The sequence below is a fragment of the Panthera pardus genome, unplaced genomic scaffold (genome assembly GCF_024362965.1).
Source record: "Panthera pardus isolate Hobbes unplaced genomic scaffold, ASM2436296v1 HiC_scaffold_19, whole genome shotgun sequence".
Taxonomy (NCBI): Eukaryota; Metazoa; Chordata; class Mammalia; order Carnivora; family Felidae; genus Panthera; species Panthera pardus.
In genome coordinates this window covers 19,115,103-19,132,268 of record NW_026526754.1, presented here as the reverse complement: position 1 = coordinate 19,132,268, position 17,166 = coordinate 19,115,103, and the positions used below count along the sequence as shown (strand labels likewise).

General features: G+C 50.8%; 1 protein-coding gene across 1 annotated transcript in view; it reads right to left on the bottom strand.

The window, feature by feature from the left end:
• The window catches only part of BCO1 (beta-carotene oxygenase 1), a 40,228-nt gene that overhangs the window by 7,492 nt on the left and 15,570 nt on the right, over nt 1–17,166 (bottom strand). The window contains 6 exon segments of the mRNA XM_019413087.2: nt 434–539; nt 8,367–8,624; nt 11,374–11,434; nt 11,436–11,586; nt 13,936–14,083; nt 15,662–15,809. Coding sequence (XP_019268632.2) covers nt 434–539; nt 8,367–8,624; nt 11,374–11,434; nt 11,436–11,586; nt 13,936–14,083; nt 15,662–15,809 — 872 coding nt within the window.

The following is a 17,166-nucleotide window of genomic DNA, read 5'->3' as shown; positions in this document are numbered from 1 at the left end:
GAGAAGACCTGCCCTTACGGGTACGACTTTTATGGGAGGGGTTTACACGCTGTGTCGAGCCCAGCCTCTCTGAGCCATTTTCTCCTCCATAAAATGGGGCTGATGGCCCCTGTCCCGCAGGGTATTTTCAAGGGGTACAAGCAGAAATGCAGTAAGTCAGTAAGTCAGCCTTTGACAAATTGGAGCATTTAGAGAAGCCAGCTGTGAAATCATCCAATGAGCACCCCCACTCCCAGTGCCCTCCTGGGAGGCGTTTGAAGATACGCGAAAGAGAACTGTCCCCAGATGCTTTCTACCGGGGCACCCCAAGAGCCTTTCCGTTTGCCCCGTGTCCATGCACAGCTCTCCTGCATCAGAAGGAGGTACTGAGAGGCCTCAGGGGATTCCTGAGGTCCTGCTCCTTCCCTGAGCATCCGGAAGGGAGGCATTTTACCTTCATAAAGCAGCTCCGGCTGGCAGTAGACTCGGTCATCTTTTTCCTTCAGGGCTCTTGCCGTTGTGGATGCCAGTTTGACTACATTTGATCCCACTTCTGCATTCTGAAAGAATCAGTTTTCAAGAAAAAAATCGACCACTTGTTACCCAGAGCAAACAAGTGCTATACCGTGTATGTTTAACAAAGTGGTTTAGGGGAGCCTGCTTGGGATTTTCTCTCATCCTCTCTCTTTCTCTCTCTTAAAGTAAATAAATAAACTCATAGCATTAAAAAAAAGTGCTTCAGAGGATGTCATCTTTCAAAAAAAATTTTGTAATGTTTTTAATTATTTTTGAGAGCGTGACACAGCACGCAAGCTACGGAGGGGCGGAGAGAGGGGGAGACACAGAATCCGAAGCAGGCTCCAGGCTCTGAGCTGTCAGCACAGAGCCCGATGCGGGGCTCAAACTTGCGAACCACGAGATCATGACCTGGGCTGAAGTTGCTCAGCCAACTGAGCTAGCCAGGTGCCCCTAGAGGATGTCATCTTCTTCTGGCCTCATGTAAACCACAGGAAGCAGCTATTATATTATTGGTATTCTTTTTTTTTTAATGTATATTTTGAGAGGGGGGGGGAAGGAGGGAGAGTGAACACACATGCACAATGGGGAAGAGCAGAGAGAGAGGGAAAGAAAGAATCCCAAGCAGGATCCACAATGTCAGCACAGAGCCCAGCATGGGGCTCGATCTCATGGACCCATGGGATCGTGACCTGAGCTCACATCAAGAGTTTGACGCTTAACCGACTGAGCCACCCAGGCGCCCCTGTATTATCAGTATTATTCTCATTCTCTGAGAGGGTGTAGCTGGTAGGTGGTGGGGTGAGCGTCCCTAAACTCCTGGCTCTTTTCTACTACTCTGGGCTACATTATCTTTCACAGGTGAAACTAATGTGCTGGTAGGTTCTCGCTTTTTAAATACTAGGTGATTCACCTGTACAAGGCTGCATCAGTCATTAAAAGGATGTTTATAAAGAGTTCATAATAACATGGGAAATGCTCATGAGAGAGTACTGAGAACCGCAGCAAATTGTATACGCAGCCTGAGCTCAATCAGGTCAAAAAAAAATGACACTGAAAAGAGCCTGGGGGAATACACCAAATACTAACAAGACAGCAGGCAGTGGAATTATGGGGACTTCCTTTTTCTACACTTCCCTGTATTTTCAGGACTTTCTTCTATGAAAACCACTGCTGAAATGAAAACAAACAGGCAATCATCATTACTTGGGAGTCAAAGATCGACCAAGGACATTCCTTGGTCTCAACTTACAATCGGACTTTGTTTAGGGTCTTACCCGTCATGGTTGTAATCCAGGAGAGTGATTGAAAACAATCGATTATTTATTGAGCTTCTACTACTCCCCATTTCCCTACGTAGGAGCTACGGGGCCTTGAGCAAGTTACTTAGTACCTGGGAAGCCGCTGCCTCATCTTTATAGTGAGGTACAGCAGATGTGTATATGTGTAAAGAGTGTATATAAAGAGTGTATATGTGTCTCTAAGTTATTGTGCAGGTTGAATAAAATAATCCCTGAAAACAGTTTACAGGAGGGTCTGGTTAACAGTCAGTGCTAAATAAATGCTAGTTACAAGCTGATAACACCATCATTGTTTTATTATTGCCATTGTTGTTATTATATTACTCACTATACCACTGGGGGCGAGCGCAGGTCAGAGAAGCAAGACGGAGTCCCTGCCTTCACGGAGTTTACAGGGCGAGAGTTGTTATGGCTGACTTCTCCGCATTTAAACTTTTCTCTACTTCCCAAATTTTCCAAGATGGGATTTTATAATTAAATGAAACCTGTCTGAGGGATAGCAGCTTTTTGCCGGGAAGGGGATGCTAAGGTACTGCATCCTATAGCAGCCGGGCTGCAGGGGCCCTTTGAGATTTGCTTAGTTCAACCCCTCAACTTACAGAAGAGGAAGCAGGCCCGGAGAAGGAAGGTGATTTGTCCAAGGCCACAGAGGGAAGAAGAGTTTGGGCCCTTCACACTGCAAGTCTTTCGCTCCAAAGCAAGAGCACTGCAGGCAGTAGGGCAAAGCAGGTACAAAGGCCCTGAGGCCAGTCCCTTCCCATCCTGCAGGTCTCTGCTCAAAACATCCCCTCCCTTGACCGCTCAATCTGCAATGTCGCCAAGGCACAGCTCCCAGGAAGGAACAGCTGGATGAACGGAGTGGATGCATAACTCAGTAAGCTTTTCCTTCCACTGAAAAGGTGCAAAACATGTGCTTCACAGGGTGGCTGCAGGAATTCAAGGAGATGAAATGCGTGAAAAAGTCCCGCCTGGCACCCGGCACCTCGGTGCTGTCTTGTAAACTGAAGTTCTGGAATGCCTCCTCCTGCATCGAGCCACAAATCGGCAGAGGCTCTGCCTGGTGCCTTGTAGTCACCCGACAGCAACAGGCCTGTTGTGCATGCCCTGGGCTTGTGTCTCGGGGAGTCGGTCTGCAGAGACTTATAATTCTGGCCTGAAACTGGTCAGACTGGTTGAGGGATAAACTGAATTTTTCCACATAGCAGTCACCAACGTGACTCAGCTGCTTTTTGCGGCCGGCGTGCTCAGCTTTGGGAAGAAATAGCTTTCCAGCCAAAATTCAACAAAATCCTACAGGTTTGTTTTGAAATCCCCCAACTCGAGGCAACTCTGTGCGAAGCAGCCATCTCGGTAATTCCCCGAAACACTGGCTTTGGGGTTCAGAAGCCCTGTGTGTGAAATCTGGCTCTCTGGCTTTCTGTGTGAATTTGAGGAGCCTCCCCCCCCACCTCAGCCCCCAGGCCTCCCTGAGGCTGTTCCGTAGTTTGTAAAATATGGGGGTGATTTGTAACTTTTTGAATGGGTGGTGAGCACAAGTGAGGTTGCTTTGACCTGCAGCTGAAGACTGTAGTTACAATTAAACAATGGTGATGAAAACACCTGGGCCAGGGCCAGGCACATTGTAGTTCGTAACTTGGAACCACAGAGACACGCATTCAAATCCCAGCTCAAAATCCCACGGATATTTCTGCAAGTTGGGCAAGTTACTTTCTCTCTCATCCGTAGTCATGGGGATAACAAGCAACTCAGAGGGGCGTCCTACTGATTAGATGAGAGGCTTGCAAAGCATTTAGTTCCACAAATTTTCAGGACCAAGAAGTAGAGTGGAGACCCACGTGCCCTATGTCTAAATGCCCTGAGCAAATTGTTACATGAAATACCATTTTCTCCCCCTCCTCGATACACAGACCTTCATAACGCAGAAGTGCGCTGTCCGAGAGGGCAACCGCTAACCACATGTGGCTATTTACATTTTACTTACACTTAAGAACAATTACACATCTTCTTCCTCAGCTGCACAAGGCACATTTCAATGGCACACGTGTCTCGTGGCTACTGCCTCAGATAGAGAATGTGTCATAGCCGCAGTGGACTCTTTTGCATAGTGCTGGTCTGGAAGGATGTGTGAATTTGGAATTCTAGGACTCCTTGAGTTCTGAGTCAGAATAGGGTGGCAGACAAGGGCCAGCCTCTGGGCCCGGGTTCTTTGTCCCTGTCCCCCTTTCTTCCCACTGCACAGAAGCCCCAGCCAGCACGACCGAAGCCAAGAGCCAAATTCTGGCCACCTTGTGGGTCTGAGGCCTGTACACCAGGGGCACGGCCTGCCTTTAGGAAGACAGAGGCAGGTGCTAGAAGCAGTGTGGGGGCTTTTAGGGGAGGGAATTCACGGATCCCAGGTAGCTGGTTCGTGGCTGGGGAAGGGGAAGGCACCTGGCTGGGTGGGCATGGCCCCTTGGCCCGAAGAACCCCCGACTCTGTGAAGGAGGGACACTGCCAGAGAAAGTCTGGATTAGGGCCCCCCAATGCCCAGGCCAGAGCAGGGGCCCCTCTTGCCGGGGTCTAAAAGCAAAAACGACATCTAACACAGGTCCCGGCAGATAATGAGCTCTCAATAAATGGCAGCTTTTGAGGTATGGGGGGGGGGGGGGGTCTTTGTTTTCACATTTAGGATCAAGACAAAAAACCAAACTACTGAGCCAGGAGTGGAAGCCACCCTCGTAGGTCCACAATGCCTCCTCCCACGGTGGCGGCTTACACAAGGATAGCTGCCGAAAGGGAAGGCTAGTGCTCACGAACCTCCCTGGAGGCAGCCCCCCGGAGCCCCGCCGGACGCGCAGGGCGGCCACGGAGCTGTCTGTACGCGCCCACGCCCCTCCCAGCCCGGCCCCGCCTGGGACAACCCCTGCACCGCCCTACAAAAACAGGCCACCGTGCCAAGGGGCCCCACCTTCCTCTGACCCCAGCTGGCCCAGACGCAAGAGAATCTGGGGCAGCCGGGACATCCCAGACTTTTAAGTATACTTCACTCTTGCCCATTCTCTGTGGAGAGCAGTTGCCACTTGGGAAATGTTCCCAATGTTAAAGACAGACCCGCGTCCTTTCAGAGACCCACTCATTTCTCATCTGCACGTCACGCGTTCATTGAGTTCAAGTGGTTAAAAGCTTAACGAGGACCCTCCAAGGACCAGGCCCTGTGACGCGCGTGGGACAATCAGCTGACAGGAGGATGGGCTCTGGCTCTCAGAGCTTCACGGGTCCGGTGACTGAACAAGTTCCCTTGCCGGGGACAAGGGTTCAGCAGGAGCTGCAAGTGCCATTGGCACGAATGAGGTCCTCTGAGGGGAGCAATGACCCTGACACCTGTAGGGCCAACAGGAATTTGCCAGACTGAGGTTGGTTCTCCCTGGTTGCAAATCGAAAGCCTCTGTGGGCCGAGACCACGCCCCCCCCCTCCCCCCCCCCCGCTCCAGGTCCTCCACCTCCACCCAGAGGTTCTGCCTTCACTGGTCTACACCGGGGTCTGCCCAGGTGTGGTCTCAGAACCCCCAGGTGAGTCCAACCTGCAGCCAAGTCAGGAGCAGAGGCCTGATCCGAGTAGGACAGGGTTTCAGGCAGGGGGACAGCCATGAGCAATGGCCCCAGCCTGAAGGGTGCCAGAAGCAGGTGGTATCTCCTTCGGTCCGTCCTAATAAGCCTTTGGGAAGAACGGAATTGGAGCTGCCAGACCGGGACATGTCTGCCATGGGCATGTGCTCAGCTTCCCGATTTCAATACGCAGGCAGGGCAACTTGAAAGTGAAGCAAGGAGCCTTTTTAAGGGACAATAAACAGCAATTAAAAAGCGTGGCCAGAGCTACCCTTCCCAGGGCTCACTCTTCTTTGCTGGTTTCAAAGCAGTAGATGGTTCACACGGTGGCTTTTCAAAATCTACGTGCTGAACTTCCTAGCTTGGTTCCAAGGAAGCAAATCATTTTTCAAGCACGATAAAAGGCTATAAAATCCCTCGGTGTGTGGGCAGTGGGAGGGAGTGTTTCCTGTCCAGGTTTCATCCCCAGGCTGAGGTTGGCGTGAGGCAGGGCCGGGCCTCGGGATGTGCACCTGTGTGCTCTGTGACATCACCTCCCACCACTGCTTCCCGGAACCAGGACACCAAGACTGGCCCTGCTTGGCCCTGCGGGGCTGCCCAGAGTGGAGACCGCAGAGGCCAGGAGCCCATGTGACGACTTCGTGGAATGTGGCCACTCACTCAACAGCCCTGAACCCCGTGAGGAGAAAGTTCACTCCTTTTTCTCTTCCCGATCTTTCCGACCGGGTCAAGGAGAGTCTGAGTCAGGTGCCATTAGCTCTTTAACACCTAGTACTTTTAGGACTTTCTTCTTAACAAAGAGGTGAAGTCTTGGCAAGCCGCGGAGAGTAAGACCTCTGCTTTATTGCCACTGCTTCTCCCCGGCTTGTCTTCCGTTTGCAGTGAGCGATGCTCTCTTTCCAGTGACTAGTGTCGGGTTACCTCTCAAGAGGGAGATGGTTTAAACAAAACACGATTTTGTAAGGGTTAAATTGAGGTGATAAAAATGAAAATCGGGACAGAGATAAACCAATGACGGCAGATGGGGAAATGCCGACAAGACAGGAAAGAACCCCGACTCCGGGACCAGAGAAACCTGGGTGCACACGCAGGCCCCACTGACTGATGGGAGCCCGGCAGTGAGGTGGGAGGAGGCTCCCTGGGCCTTCTGTCGGAGCGTCTTCCATTTCCCAGGCCTGCAGAGGGGGACCCGTCTGGGCTCTTTCCAGGTGTTAGGCCTGCTGGGGAGAGCAGGAGAGTTGCACCTTTACCAGCTACGAGTATGCACGGAGAGACAGGCAGGTGCCAATCATGGCTCTGCCACTTGGGGCATGTTCCTGAACCTCTCCGGGCCTCGGTTTCTCCATCTGTAAAATGAGGCTAACATGAGGACCTCTCCCATAGGTTGTTTTGCTCATTAAGTGAGGCAAGGAAAATAAAACGCCTGGCAAAGTACCCGGCACATACAGCGCATTCAGTAATAGGAGCCACCAAAATCGAGGTGAATTGGATTTGCTTTCATTTAAATTAATTAAGTCGTGAAGTCAGTGAGTTCTGGAGCCAGAAGTCTCTGTAGCCTCTGGGAGCATCACCCTAATTGAAGATAATGTCTGGCCTCGTGGTCATTTTTAATGCAAGACGCGGACGATTCAATAGCAGGGCATTAGGTGAGTGAATAGTGACGAATCCCGGCCTGGGACCGTCACACGAATATTTAAAATGATGTTGCAGAAGAGTATTTAATGTCATGGGGAGATGTTTAGATACACGTGTAAGTGAAAACAGTCGCACACAAAACGGTATGCACATAATCCTCCGTGAAAAGGAAGGAAGGGCTGACACACACTGCAACAGAGACGGACCTCCGAAACACCGTGCTGAGGGAGGGCAGCCAGCCGCAGGGGACCACCTGGCGCGTGGGTCCACGTACATGACGTGTCTCCAACAGGCAGATCCTCAGAGAGAGGAAGGGGATGAGTGGTTACCTAGAGCTGGGGGAGGGGCGTGGCTTAAGGGGCACAAGGTTCCTTTCCAGGGTCGCGAAAATGTTTTAAAATCCATCGTCGTGATGGTCACACAAGTCTGTAAAGATACTAAAGGCAACTGAATTGTACGCTTTAAATGAGTGAAACGGGTGGATGCTATGTGAAATTCTATCTCAATAAGTCGATTGAGAATTCTGCGATCTCCTCTAAAATTAAGCAATATATAAAATATACGTATATATTTCTAAATTTTAGAGAAGTCATACTACACAGAATTTTTAACTGCTTTATCGAGAGACATATTCATGTGTATGTGTGTTAGAGCCACATATACACAGATACATCGACAGATGTACCAATATGTCTGTCTAGCGAGAGACTTTGGAGGCAATACAAATATATCTACAGTAGGTCTGTGGGTTTGTTTCCTTTTTATCTAATCTATATTTTAAGTTGTTTTTTTTTTAAATGTTTATTTATTTTTGACAGAGAGACAGAGCATGAGTGGGGGAGGGGCAGAGAGAGAGGGAGACAGAATTTGAAGCAGGCTTCAGGCTCTGAGCGGTCAGCACAGAGCCCGACGCGGGGCTCGAACTCACAGACTGCGAGATCATGACCTGAGCCAAAGTCAGACGCTCAACCGACTGAGCCACCCAGGTGCCCCTTAAGTTTTTTTTTTAACTTATTTTGAAGGCAGAGAGGGAAGGGGGGAGGGAGGGAGGGAGGCAGCGAGCGCGCACAGGCACAAGTTAGGGAGGGGCAGAGAGAGAGGGAGAGAGAGAGAGAAACCCAACCAGGCTCTGGACACTTAACCAACTGAGCCACCCAGGTACCCCTCCCTAATCTATATTTTCTAAGGCTTCTGCTATAAACACGTATCATTCTTGGAGAAACAATAAAAAGATGTCTTTAAGAACAGCTCACTTTGGATTTCAATGTCAATCAAGCCGACGCCAAAGTAACTGCCCACTTGGGCTCACGACGCCCCAGGAATGAAATGGGCCCCCGTCCTGCCCATTACCTTGTCCACATCGAGGGGCACGGCGAACCTCCGGAGGGTGGGAACGGAGGTGAGCCTGGAGTTCTCCTCAAAGTCCTGGTTCAGGTTGGCCAAGTGGAAGAGCTGATAAAGGCTGCCGTCCTCGTAGGCGATGACGTCAAACACAAGGCAGCCGTCCTCTTCGTAGGCGTTGACGTGATGAAACACCACCACGGGGTCCGTGTAAAACTGGGTCGGCACGGGCTTCCCAGTCCTTTGGTCGATGATGTGAATGTAAGTCTGAAAGAAGACGCGCATCCAGGGGTCAGCCTTCCCTCTGCTGGCCTGGCGCTGTGGCATCGGGTACGGGACGGGATGCGGCCCTGCCCTCCACTAGCTCGTGACCCTGAAACGTCCCCTGTCCCAGAGCTCGGCCACGCAGAAGCTGAGGACATGGGAGCTGCCTGCCGTTACACGTCTGTGATCACCTCGTTCAGATGGATCGGAGGGAAGCTTTGCCGCTGGAGCCTCTGCACCACCAGGAGGACTGCCTGGAGGAGTCCCCGAGGGTGCGCTGTCCCCTCCCCACCCCCTTCACTCAACTGGGACTCCAGGTGGGTGGCAACTACCCAGCTCCCTGGCAACAAATGGCCAAGCTGGGGAGAACTGGCCAGTCCTCTAGCCCTCCCCGGGCTCCAGCCACAGCTGGATCCCCTAAAACCACACCAGCCCTTCGGGGGCCCCTCTCCCGACCTCCTGGTTTGCCAGCTTGTCGCAGCAACCTCCTTTACCCTGGGGGCTGCAGCGGGAGAGACCGTTCTGGTGAAGGAGCCCCCACAGGTATCTGCACACGCCTCCGGCTGTCATGAGGTGGTATCACTCTGGGTGGTAATTAGCCATATCTGCAGCCCCACTTGCCTAATCCAAAGTATGTGTTGGGGTTCTTCCTTCTGGCAGCTTTGGCCCAGCCACCCTCCTTCCGAAAGGCAGGGCGGGACTGCTCCAGGCTGTTCCCTGGTCACCTCCTCCCAGCGTATCCACCTCTTTCTCTCCTTCCCCAGAATCTAGCTTTGAACATTAAGTGGGAGTGCAGAAGAGGAAGGCTTTGACAGCCTACGGGCGGGGGGTTGGAACGGGCAGGTGACTACAGAGGTAATTATTTTAGCTCTTTTCTTCTCCATGACCCCAATTCCTGGGGTCAGGCACAGGAGCTTTTAAGAAAGCTCTCTTCTGAAAAAAAATTTTTAATGTTTATTTGTTTTTGACAGACAGAACAGGAGCAGGGGAGGGACAGAGAGAGAGGGAGACACAGAATCCAGAGCAGGCTCCAGGCTCTGAGCCGTCAGCACAGAGCCTGACGTGGGGCTCGAAGCCACGAACCACGAGATCATGACTTGAGCCGAAGTCGGATGCTTAACTGACTGAGCCCCTCAGGCACCCCAGAAAGCTCTCTTCTAAATGCATTCTAAAACCCTTCCCGGGGCTTTCTGCCCTGCCTCTGGGGGCTCGGTCTTCCCACTGTGGGATTCTCTGAGGGCCACGGGATCTCCAGGGGCTGAAGAGAAAACCCAACTACCGCTAGCTTCCCTGCTGGCCCCCTTGGCCCACTGTTCATCCCAAAAATAGAGAGAGAGGGTCTGTGACATAGGAGACACTTTTTCAGTAAAAAGAGAATAAAAGCAAGCCCTGCCTTCATGGAGCTTCTATTCCAATGGGGGGAAAGGCCAGCAGTCAATGGTCAAGTAACGTGCCAAGGACAATGAGCACCACTGAGAAAAATGAAGCCGGGTAGGGGATGGAGAAAGCCTGGAGTGGGGTCTGTTACAGATTGGTTCATCACGGAAGGCCTCAGGAATCTGGACTCTGAGGAAGGAAGTGATCTGGGGAAGGATATTCCAGGTAGAAGGGACAGGAAATGCAAAGGCCCTGAGGCAGGAATGTGTTAGGCTGGTTTGAGATACAGGAGGACCAAGAGGGAGGCTGGGTGAGCAGGAATCCAGTGGTTGGGATGTAGACATGTGAGGATTTGCAGGCTGGTCAGTGAAGTCTTGGATCTTATTCTGAGGAAGGTGGGAAATCACTAGAAGGCTCTGAGCAGAGGAGGGACCTCACTCTCCTCGTGGAAAAGGACAGGTTTTAAAGAGGTGGCCAGCCGCAAACAGGATGCATAGTTGCATACGTACATAAAGACGTCCATAATGGGCAGAAAGGGGAGAGGGATGTCAGGGCATTGTAGTGGTTCCCTCTGGAGAGGGCACTGGCTGTGAGTGGGGGGAGAAGGGGCTTGATACGTTGCTTTCTATACTTGGGTATTGTTTGAATAGAGGACACTAAGAATTAATGGGTATTTATCACAAGTAAACGTTGAGTTATTTCAACAGGAAGTAAGTACACACACATATCCATGCATAGATATATTCATATGCATACAAATGTACACACATATGCAGACATCCATATATACAGGCCTGCATATACACAAGTGCAGACACACACGTGTGCACACATCCATGCTTTGAGCACACAGGTGTGCCTGAATGGAAGCTGTTTCTGTTTACCACTGTTGGAACGCTCTATCATTACGATGTCTAAATCATCTCTGGCTCTGCTTCCCTGACATTGTATAGTGGCTGCAGGATGCTGAAAGGGCCTTGTCCATAGACAGTGGAAGCTGCAAGGAGCCCGGACATGGGTCAGGACTGAGGAGTGGCCCTCGGCTGAGGGGGCCGCCTGGCTGATGAGAGCCGGCTTGCCCAAGGGCACACACTCACCCAGGGACAGTCCACTCTACTGACTCAGTGACTTGGGACTTGGCTCTCTTGCCCTAACTCAAGACCACTCTGCAGGACCATCCAGCTTCAGAACTCTCTGGAAGCGTGGCTGACGCTTCCGGGGAGACTGCCCGGTAGCTCACTTCCTCCCTCCCTTGGAAACCCCCTGCGTGCTAACCTCCATCTCGGCCTGCTTCCCGGGATACCCCACTCTGGCCATCCTGATGTTGCGGGCTCGGCTGACCCAGTGGGGGCTGGGGGTCTTGTCCAGGCCTTACCTGGTCCTCCCTGTGGAAAGCCAGGCAGGAAGCCCAGTTCACTCCCCGGATGTACGCAGTTGAGGACGTCCAGCTTGAAAGGCTGCTCGAGGAAAACGATGTAGTTCTCGGTGACTCCGAAGCTGTGGTAATAGCTCGGGGAGAGGAGCGAGCGGGAGGTGACGGAACCGAACACCTCTGTGTGCTTCAACGGGTTCTTCCCCTTCGCGTCCTCTAGAGAAAGGTAAGCCTGAGGAGCAGTGCGGGGCCTAGCTGCCCCCAGACAACGCCACGATCACCTGCAGCTGAGCCTTTCAAACTGACCTGGTCACTAAGAAGAGCCTTTGGCTAAGAGCCAACAAGTAAACCGATGAAGGGGTTGCTGTCTGACTGACGCAGGGGCTCTGGTCGGGGGTTAGGGCTTCTCACCAAGGCCTACCCGCCTCTCCTGCTCTGTAAGACCCAGTGCTACAATCTGCAAACACTGAGCCACAGAGCTAGGCTTCTGAGCCACGGCCCGCAGCGCAGCCTGGGGGCTAAGCCCAGCCTCCACCTGCTTCTAGCATCAAGGTTTCTTTGGAACACAGCCACACTCCCTTCTTTCACAGGGTCTGAGGATGCTCTTGCTTTGGAACTGCAACGGCGTTGTTCAGTAGTTGTGACAGAGACCACACGGCTGCACAGCGTCAGGTATTTACTCTTGGACCCTCTACGGAAAAAGCTTGTCAGCCCCTACCCTGGAACAATGCCTCTCGTGCACACGGATTATCCGGGATTGTGATAAAGTGTGGAGTTTGACCCAGTAGATGGGGCCGGGGCCTGAGGGTCTGTATTTCTATTACAGTGCCTGAGGGATAGGGCAGCTTCCCAGGCTTCAACTTTGCTTTTTGCCGGGGACCATCATCTGATACATATTTCGTAGGGTTTCCATGAACTTCTTTCGGCACTGCGCATTCCCAAACACCTGGGAGACTAAGTACCCGTTGTGATGTGGGGCTGCTATATACCTTCTGATGATCCAAGCAGGCTGTAGGGTTCCCATTTTACAGATGGGAAACTGAGGTGCGATGGAATGGGCCTGTCATTAAGGCCAAAGGCACAAGGTTAAGCCAAGAAGACCCGGCCCCCCGCTGAGCCTGACTGCCTCCTCTGTTATTAGCGAGAACAACACTCCCAGAGTGAAGAGAGAGAACAGAATGCAATAATGGGGCAGCCCAAGCTCCAGCGAGCTCTTATTCTCCTGCAAGGGTGAGTCACCATTGGCCAAAAGGTCTCCCCACCCAGGCCTGGGGCTCATTTATAATGAGTTACCTGCAAGCGTCCCCACCTTTCTTGTGGCCACCTGTGCACACCATAAACAGCTGGCTGGTGGGAGGGGTGCTGTGGGGTTGTGGGGTGGTTCTTTTCTTCACAAAACAAAAGGAGCACAAAGCAGACCGAAATGAAAAGTACCCTGGCCTGGGAGGCAGGAGGCGGGCGTGAATCCCAGGGAAGCCGCCAGCATGGAGCAGGCGATCAGAGAGGAGCTGTTGGCAAGATGTGGGGGCTCCTGTGAGCTGTGTGGTGGTGGGCATGTCACCTGATCCCCCTGGGCCTCATCGTCCTCCTTTGAAATAGAAGGTGTTAAACTCAAATGCCTAGACCTCCCCTAGGTCTGACGTTCTAGGATTCTGACTAGGCCCTATATTCCTCTATTGGCTTAATTCCTGGGAGTTCCATTTAACAAGAATACACTCATTGTGCCTTCTGACCTTAGGGGCTCCCATCTGCCTGGAGCCTGGTAATTAGCTCAGGAGGTGCTACAGGACTATGACGGAGGGCACCAGCAGGGGTCACACATGGAAGCCACTTGCCCTAAACTTGTAAGTTCTGCCCTGTCTCCTGAGTCCTGTGCAGCCACCCTCGGGGGCCTGGTTTCCTGGGTGTGGTTCCCAGGAGGGTCCTGGACAAAGAAGGGCCAGGAGCCTCCTCCCTCGGGAACATGCAATCACAATGGGCCTGGGCTTTGCTCCACATTCCTGGCCTTAAATGGAGAAGGTTCAGAAGGCCCAGAGAATGGGGTGGGGGTCTGAAAGGCTGACAGTCTGAAGCAGGGCTGAGCCCCCACAACAACACTGGGAGCCTGGCTTCAGGGGCTGGGATGAGAGTGGGCAGCACAGCTTTGGCATACAAAGTTTTGTGAGAAAACTAAAAGATATCAATGGAAGGAAGGAAGGAAGGATGGATGGAAGGATGCTTGATGGGTGCGTGGATGGACAGACGGACAGTTGGATGATGACTGATAGGTGGATGGATGGATGGATGGATGGATGGATAGGGAAATGGGTGAATAATGGGTAAATTAATGAATCAATGAACTGGAGCCTAAAGAAAAACAGGTTAGAATAGTAAAGGAACTTACTTCTTCCAAAAGGAAGTCCAGCCACACCTCTTTTCTCCTTTAGGAAAAAAGATTCAAGGTCATCTGAATCACCCATGTAGGAAAGTGTCAGATTGAGTCTCAGGTCATCAACAAAAATCAGAACTCTTTGGAAGGAGCCACCCTTGACATCTGTGTTTCATCATATCCCCAGAATGACCTACCTGGTACTGTGGCAGGGATCTTAAAGATCACATATTTTGTCTTCCCCTTGTCCATGATGGATGTGCCCATATTAAGAACATTTCCAGCCGCATCATAATGAGGATGCGATGTTGCCAGATTTACCGCCACGTAATTGCGATAATCCACCTGCAAAATGACAAACACCTGGTTTTAAAAAGGAGGTGGGGAGGGTGAGATGATGAAAAGCTGGCCGCTTCTAGATTCGGAGTGATGATGGCTACCATCTTGGTCTGAAGGTAAGGCGACTTCACCTTTCAAGAGGATGTTTACTCTTGAAACCTGATATGACCTCAGGGGGAGCCTCCTACAGCAGAGAGGCTGCAGGGGAGCTGGTGAGCTGTATGCTCTTCCCTGCCCCCTGGCCCTGCCCCCTGGGTGTCCTCAGCATGGAGGCAGATTGCCTGGCCAGAGTGATGACCTAGGCAGAGAGGCAGCCTTAGCGCTAATCTTAGCCACTGCTCGGTGTCTTTCTGGTTACATCATTTAAATTCTCCCCTTTTGCATGCCACAGAGGCATAAATCTCCAGGCCTCTCCCATAGGATTATTCTGGGAACAGAGTTATAAAAACACTTGGTCGAAGGAAAACTCAACTAATGAGCTCCATAATGACCCCCCACTCCCAACAGGGCACAGCCATAGAATAATGTGTGGCCGGGGGAACAACTGTCTTCCTTTCCTCTCCAAGAATAGCACAACCTCCGGCCAGAAGTCAGCCAGTACTTCATGCTCTCTTAGTATTTCCTCTCTGAGGCTTTGTGGAGAGCATACGTTGGTTGGACCTATGCTGCCCAGCTTCAAAGGTGCTGGCCATAACTTCGCAGCTATGAAAAGCACTCCCTTTACCAGATCGTTAAAATGTACTGAGGAGACAATGAGGCTTTGGCCAGCCAGCTGGAGAAGAAAGTGGGTCTATTGATTTTCGTGAATATGTTGACTTGATTCTGCCCGGGAAAGGCATCTGCTTGGGGATTTATTTCCATCCCCTTGCTCTCTGCCTAAGGCCTCCCTCTTCAGGTCAACACCAGGTAGGGCTGCTAGAGTCTGGGCACTCTGGTGCCATCATTCATTCCAACTCCCATTAAACTTCCCACTCAGTGCCAAGACAGTGGACAGTGTTATGGGCTGAATTGTGTCTTCCAAAAAGATCTATGTACCAAGGGTTAGGGCTTCAACATATTTGGAAACAGGGCCTTTGTAGATGTCATCAAGTTAAAATGAGGTCATTCTGGATGGAGGTGGGCCCTAATCCAATGATTTGTATCTCTAGAAGAGATTAGAGTGATGCATCTACAAGCCAAGGAGCACTGAGGATTCCTGGCAGCCACCAGCAGCTGGAAGAGGCATGCCAGAATCTTCCCCTAGAGCCTTCAGAGAGAGAGAGAGAGAGAGAGAGAGAATGGCTCCACGGACACCCGGATTTCAGACTTCCAGCCTCCAGAACTGTGAGAGGATAGATTTCTGTTGTTTTAATCCACCTAGTTCATGGTACTTTGTTTGGTAACCCTACAAATAAACAAGATGAACCCACAGAGTCCCAACCCTAAGGGAGCTTAGAATCTAGTGCTAAGTGTTGTGCTGGGGAAATTCAAGATCCAATGGCTTTAGAGGAGGGGATGCTCCTGTGAGTTCCTGCAGGCCACATGACCCCACTCAGGTCCCTTTCACAGACCAGGAACTGATGCTGGTTATACATTCACTGGTACCTTCTCCAGGGTTTCCAGAGTCTGTGGGTTGATTTTCCTGATGTAATTGGTCTCTGTGGTCGCATAGAAGTCTTCTCCACACTTCATGATGTTTATCAGGCAGTTGTCTGTGAAATCCGGGATGGTATGGGACAAGTAGGAAAAAGCTCTGTGGAGGAAAGCAGATCAATAGCAAATGACTGGCTGTGTCTACCCAGCTGGAAAGTTCTGCATAAGATAGCTTTAGTTTCCCTACCATTTAAAATGCTCTACTTCAGGGTCTCAAAGACTTGAGGAGTCTGGAGGACTTGGGTATCAAGTTGCCCAAAGATACCCCCACATTGAGTTAGCTAAGACATGAGTCATCTGGGGAAAAGATGGCCACCAACTGAACCCTCCTGGGCTCTCAAAAATCCATTGGTCTCCCACACCACAGATATCAAGAGCTGGTAGGTTGTTCTGAAGTGTTTTAAGAAGCTCCACAGAAATCGTATGTACCCATCCATAATGGCTCCCAAAGACTAGAAAAACAGCTAATTCTTGATTTTGGTAGGAATGAGAACCCTCTGAATTTGTCCAGGAAATTAGTTTTCTTTTATTTTCTTTAAAGGAAAGCAAACAAATTGTGAGATTAAAAACTCATCATTAGTTTGATCAGAAGATCCGGGATCCATGTATTGGTTAGTGCTCCCCCTACTGGCAAGCAGTGAAGCAGCAAAGATGTCTCACAGATGCTGGTTTTGCATTCATTTCCTCCCCCTCCCCTGTTCCTGCCTGGTTCCTCCCCACACCTGCAAACCTGAGTTCATTGCTTGCTGTGCGCCAGCCCCAGCACTGGATCCTGGAACTGGAAAGATGAGGTCAGTTCCGGAAAAGGAGAAGCAATCTTCTGTCTCTGGGCCAGCGTACTAACACATTTCCTAACTCTCCTAGATCTGAAGAGTATCAGGAAGGAGATACGGACAGCAGGTCTGATTCCCTGGCCAACAATTTAGTTGTCAAGTGTGTGACACATTCAGAGTCATCAGAGCTCAGATGATTTGAAATGTAGTCAACAACAACAACAAACTCTTCCGTATCTCTTTCTCCCATTTGCCCATTTCCCTCCTCATAGACCCTACGAGTTTCTCTAGACACATATAAGTACAAATAAATCTACATTTCTTCCTGCTTTTTTTGCACACTACACCACATATTATATGCTCTTTCTATACCTCATTCCGCCCCATGCTCACCACTCAACAATGTATCTTGGAAATTTTTCCATTGAGTACATAGAGAGCATCCTTATTCTTTTTTTTACTTCTGCCTGGTATTTTCTTGTATATTTTCACTTTTATTTAACTACCCTTCTGTTGATGAACATTTGGGGTTATTTTCAGTTCCTCATCACAACAAACGACGCAACTGTGAATAATATTGCACGTTTGTCGTTCCAGATGTGAGCACGATTATCTCTAGATTGAAGAGAACACACGTTTGTGATTTTGAGACAGAATTCCAAATTGCTCTTCTACCAGCCATAT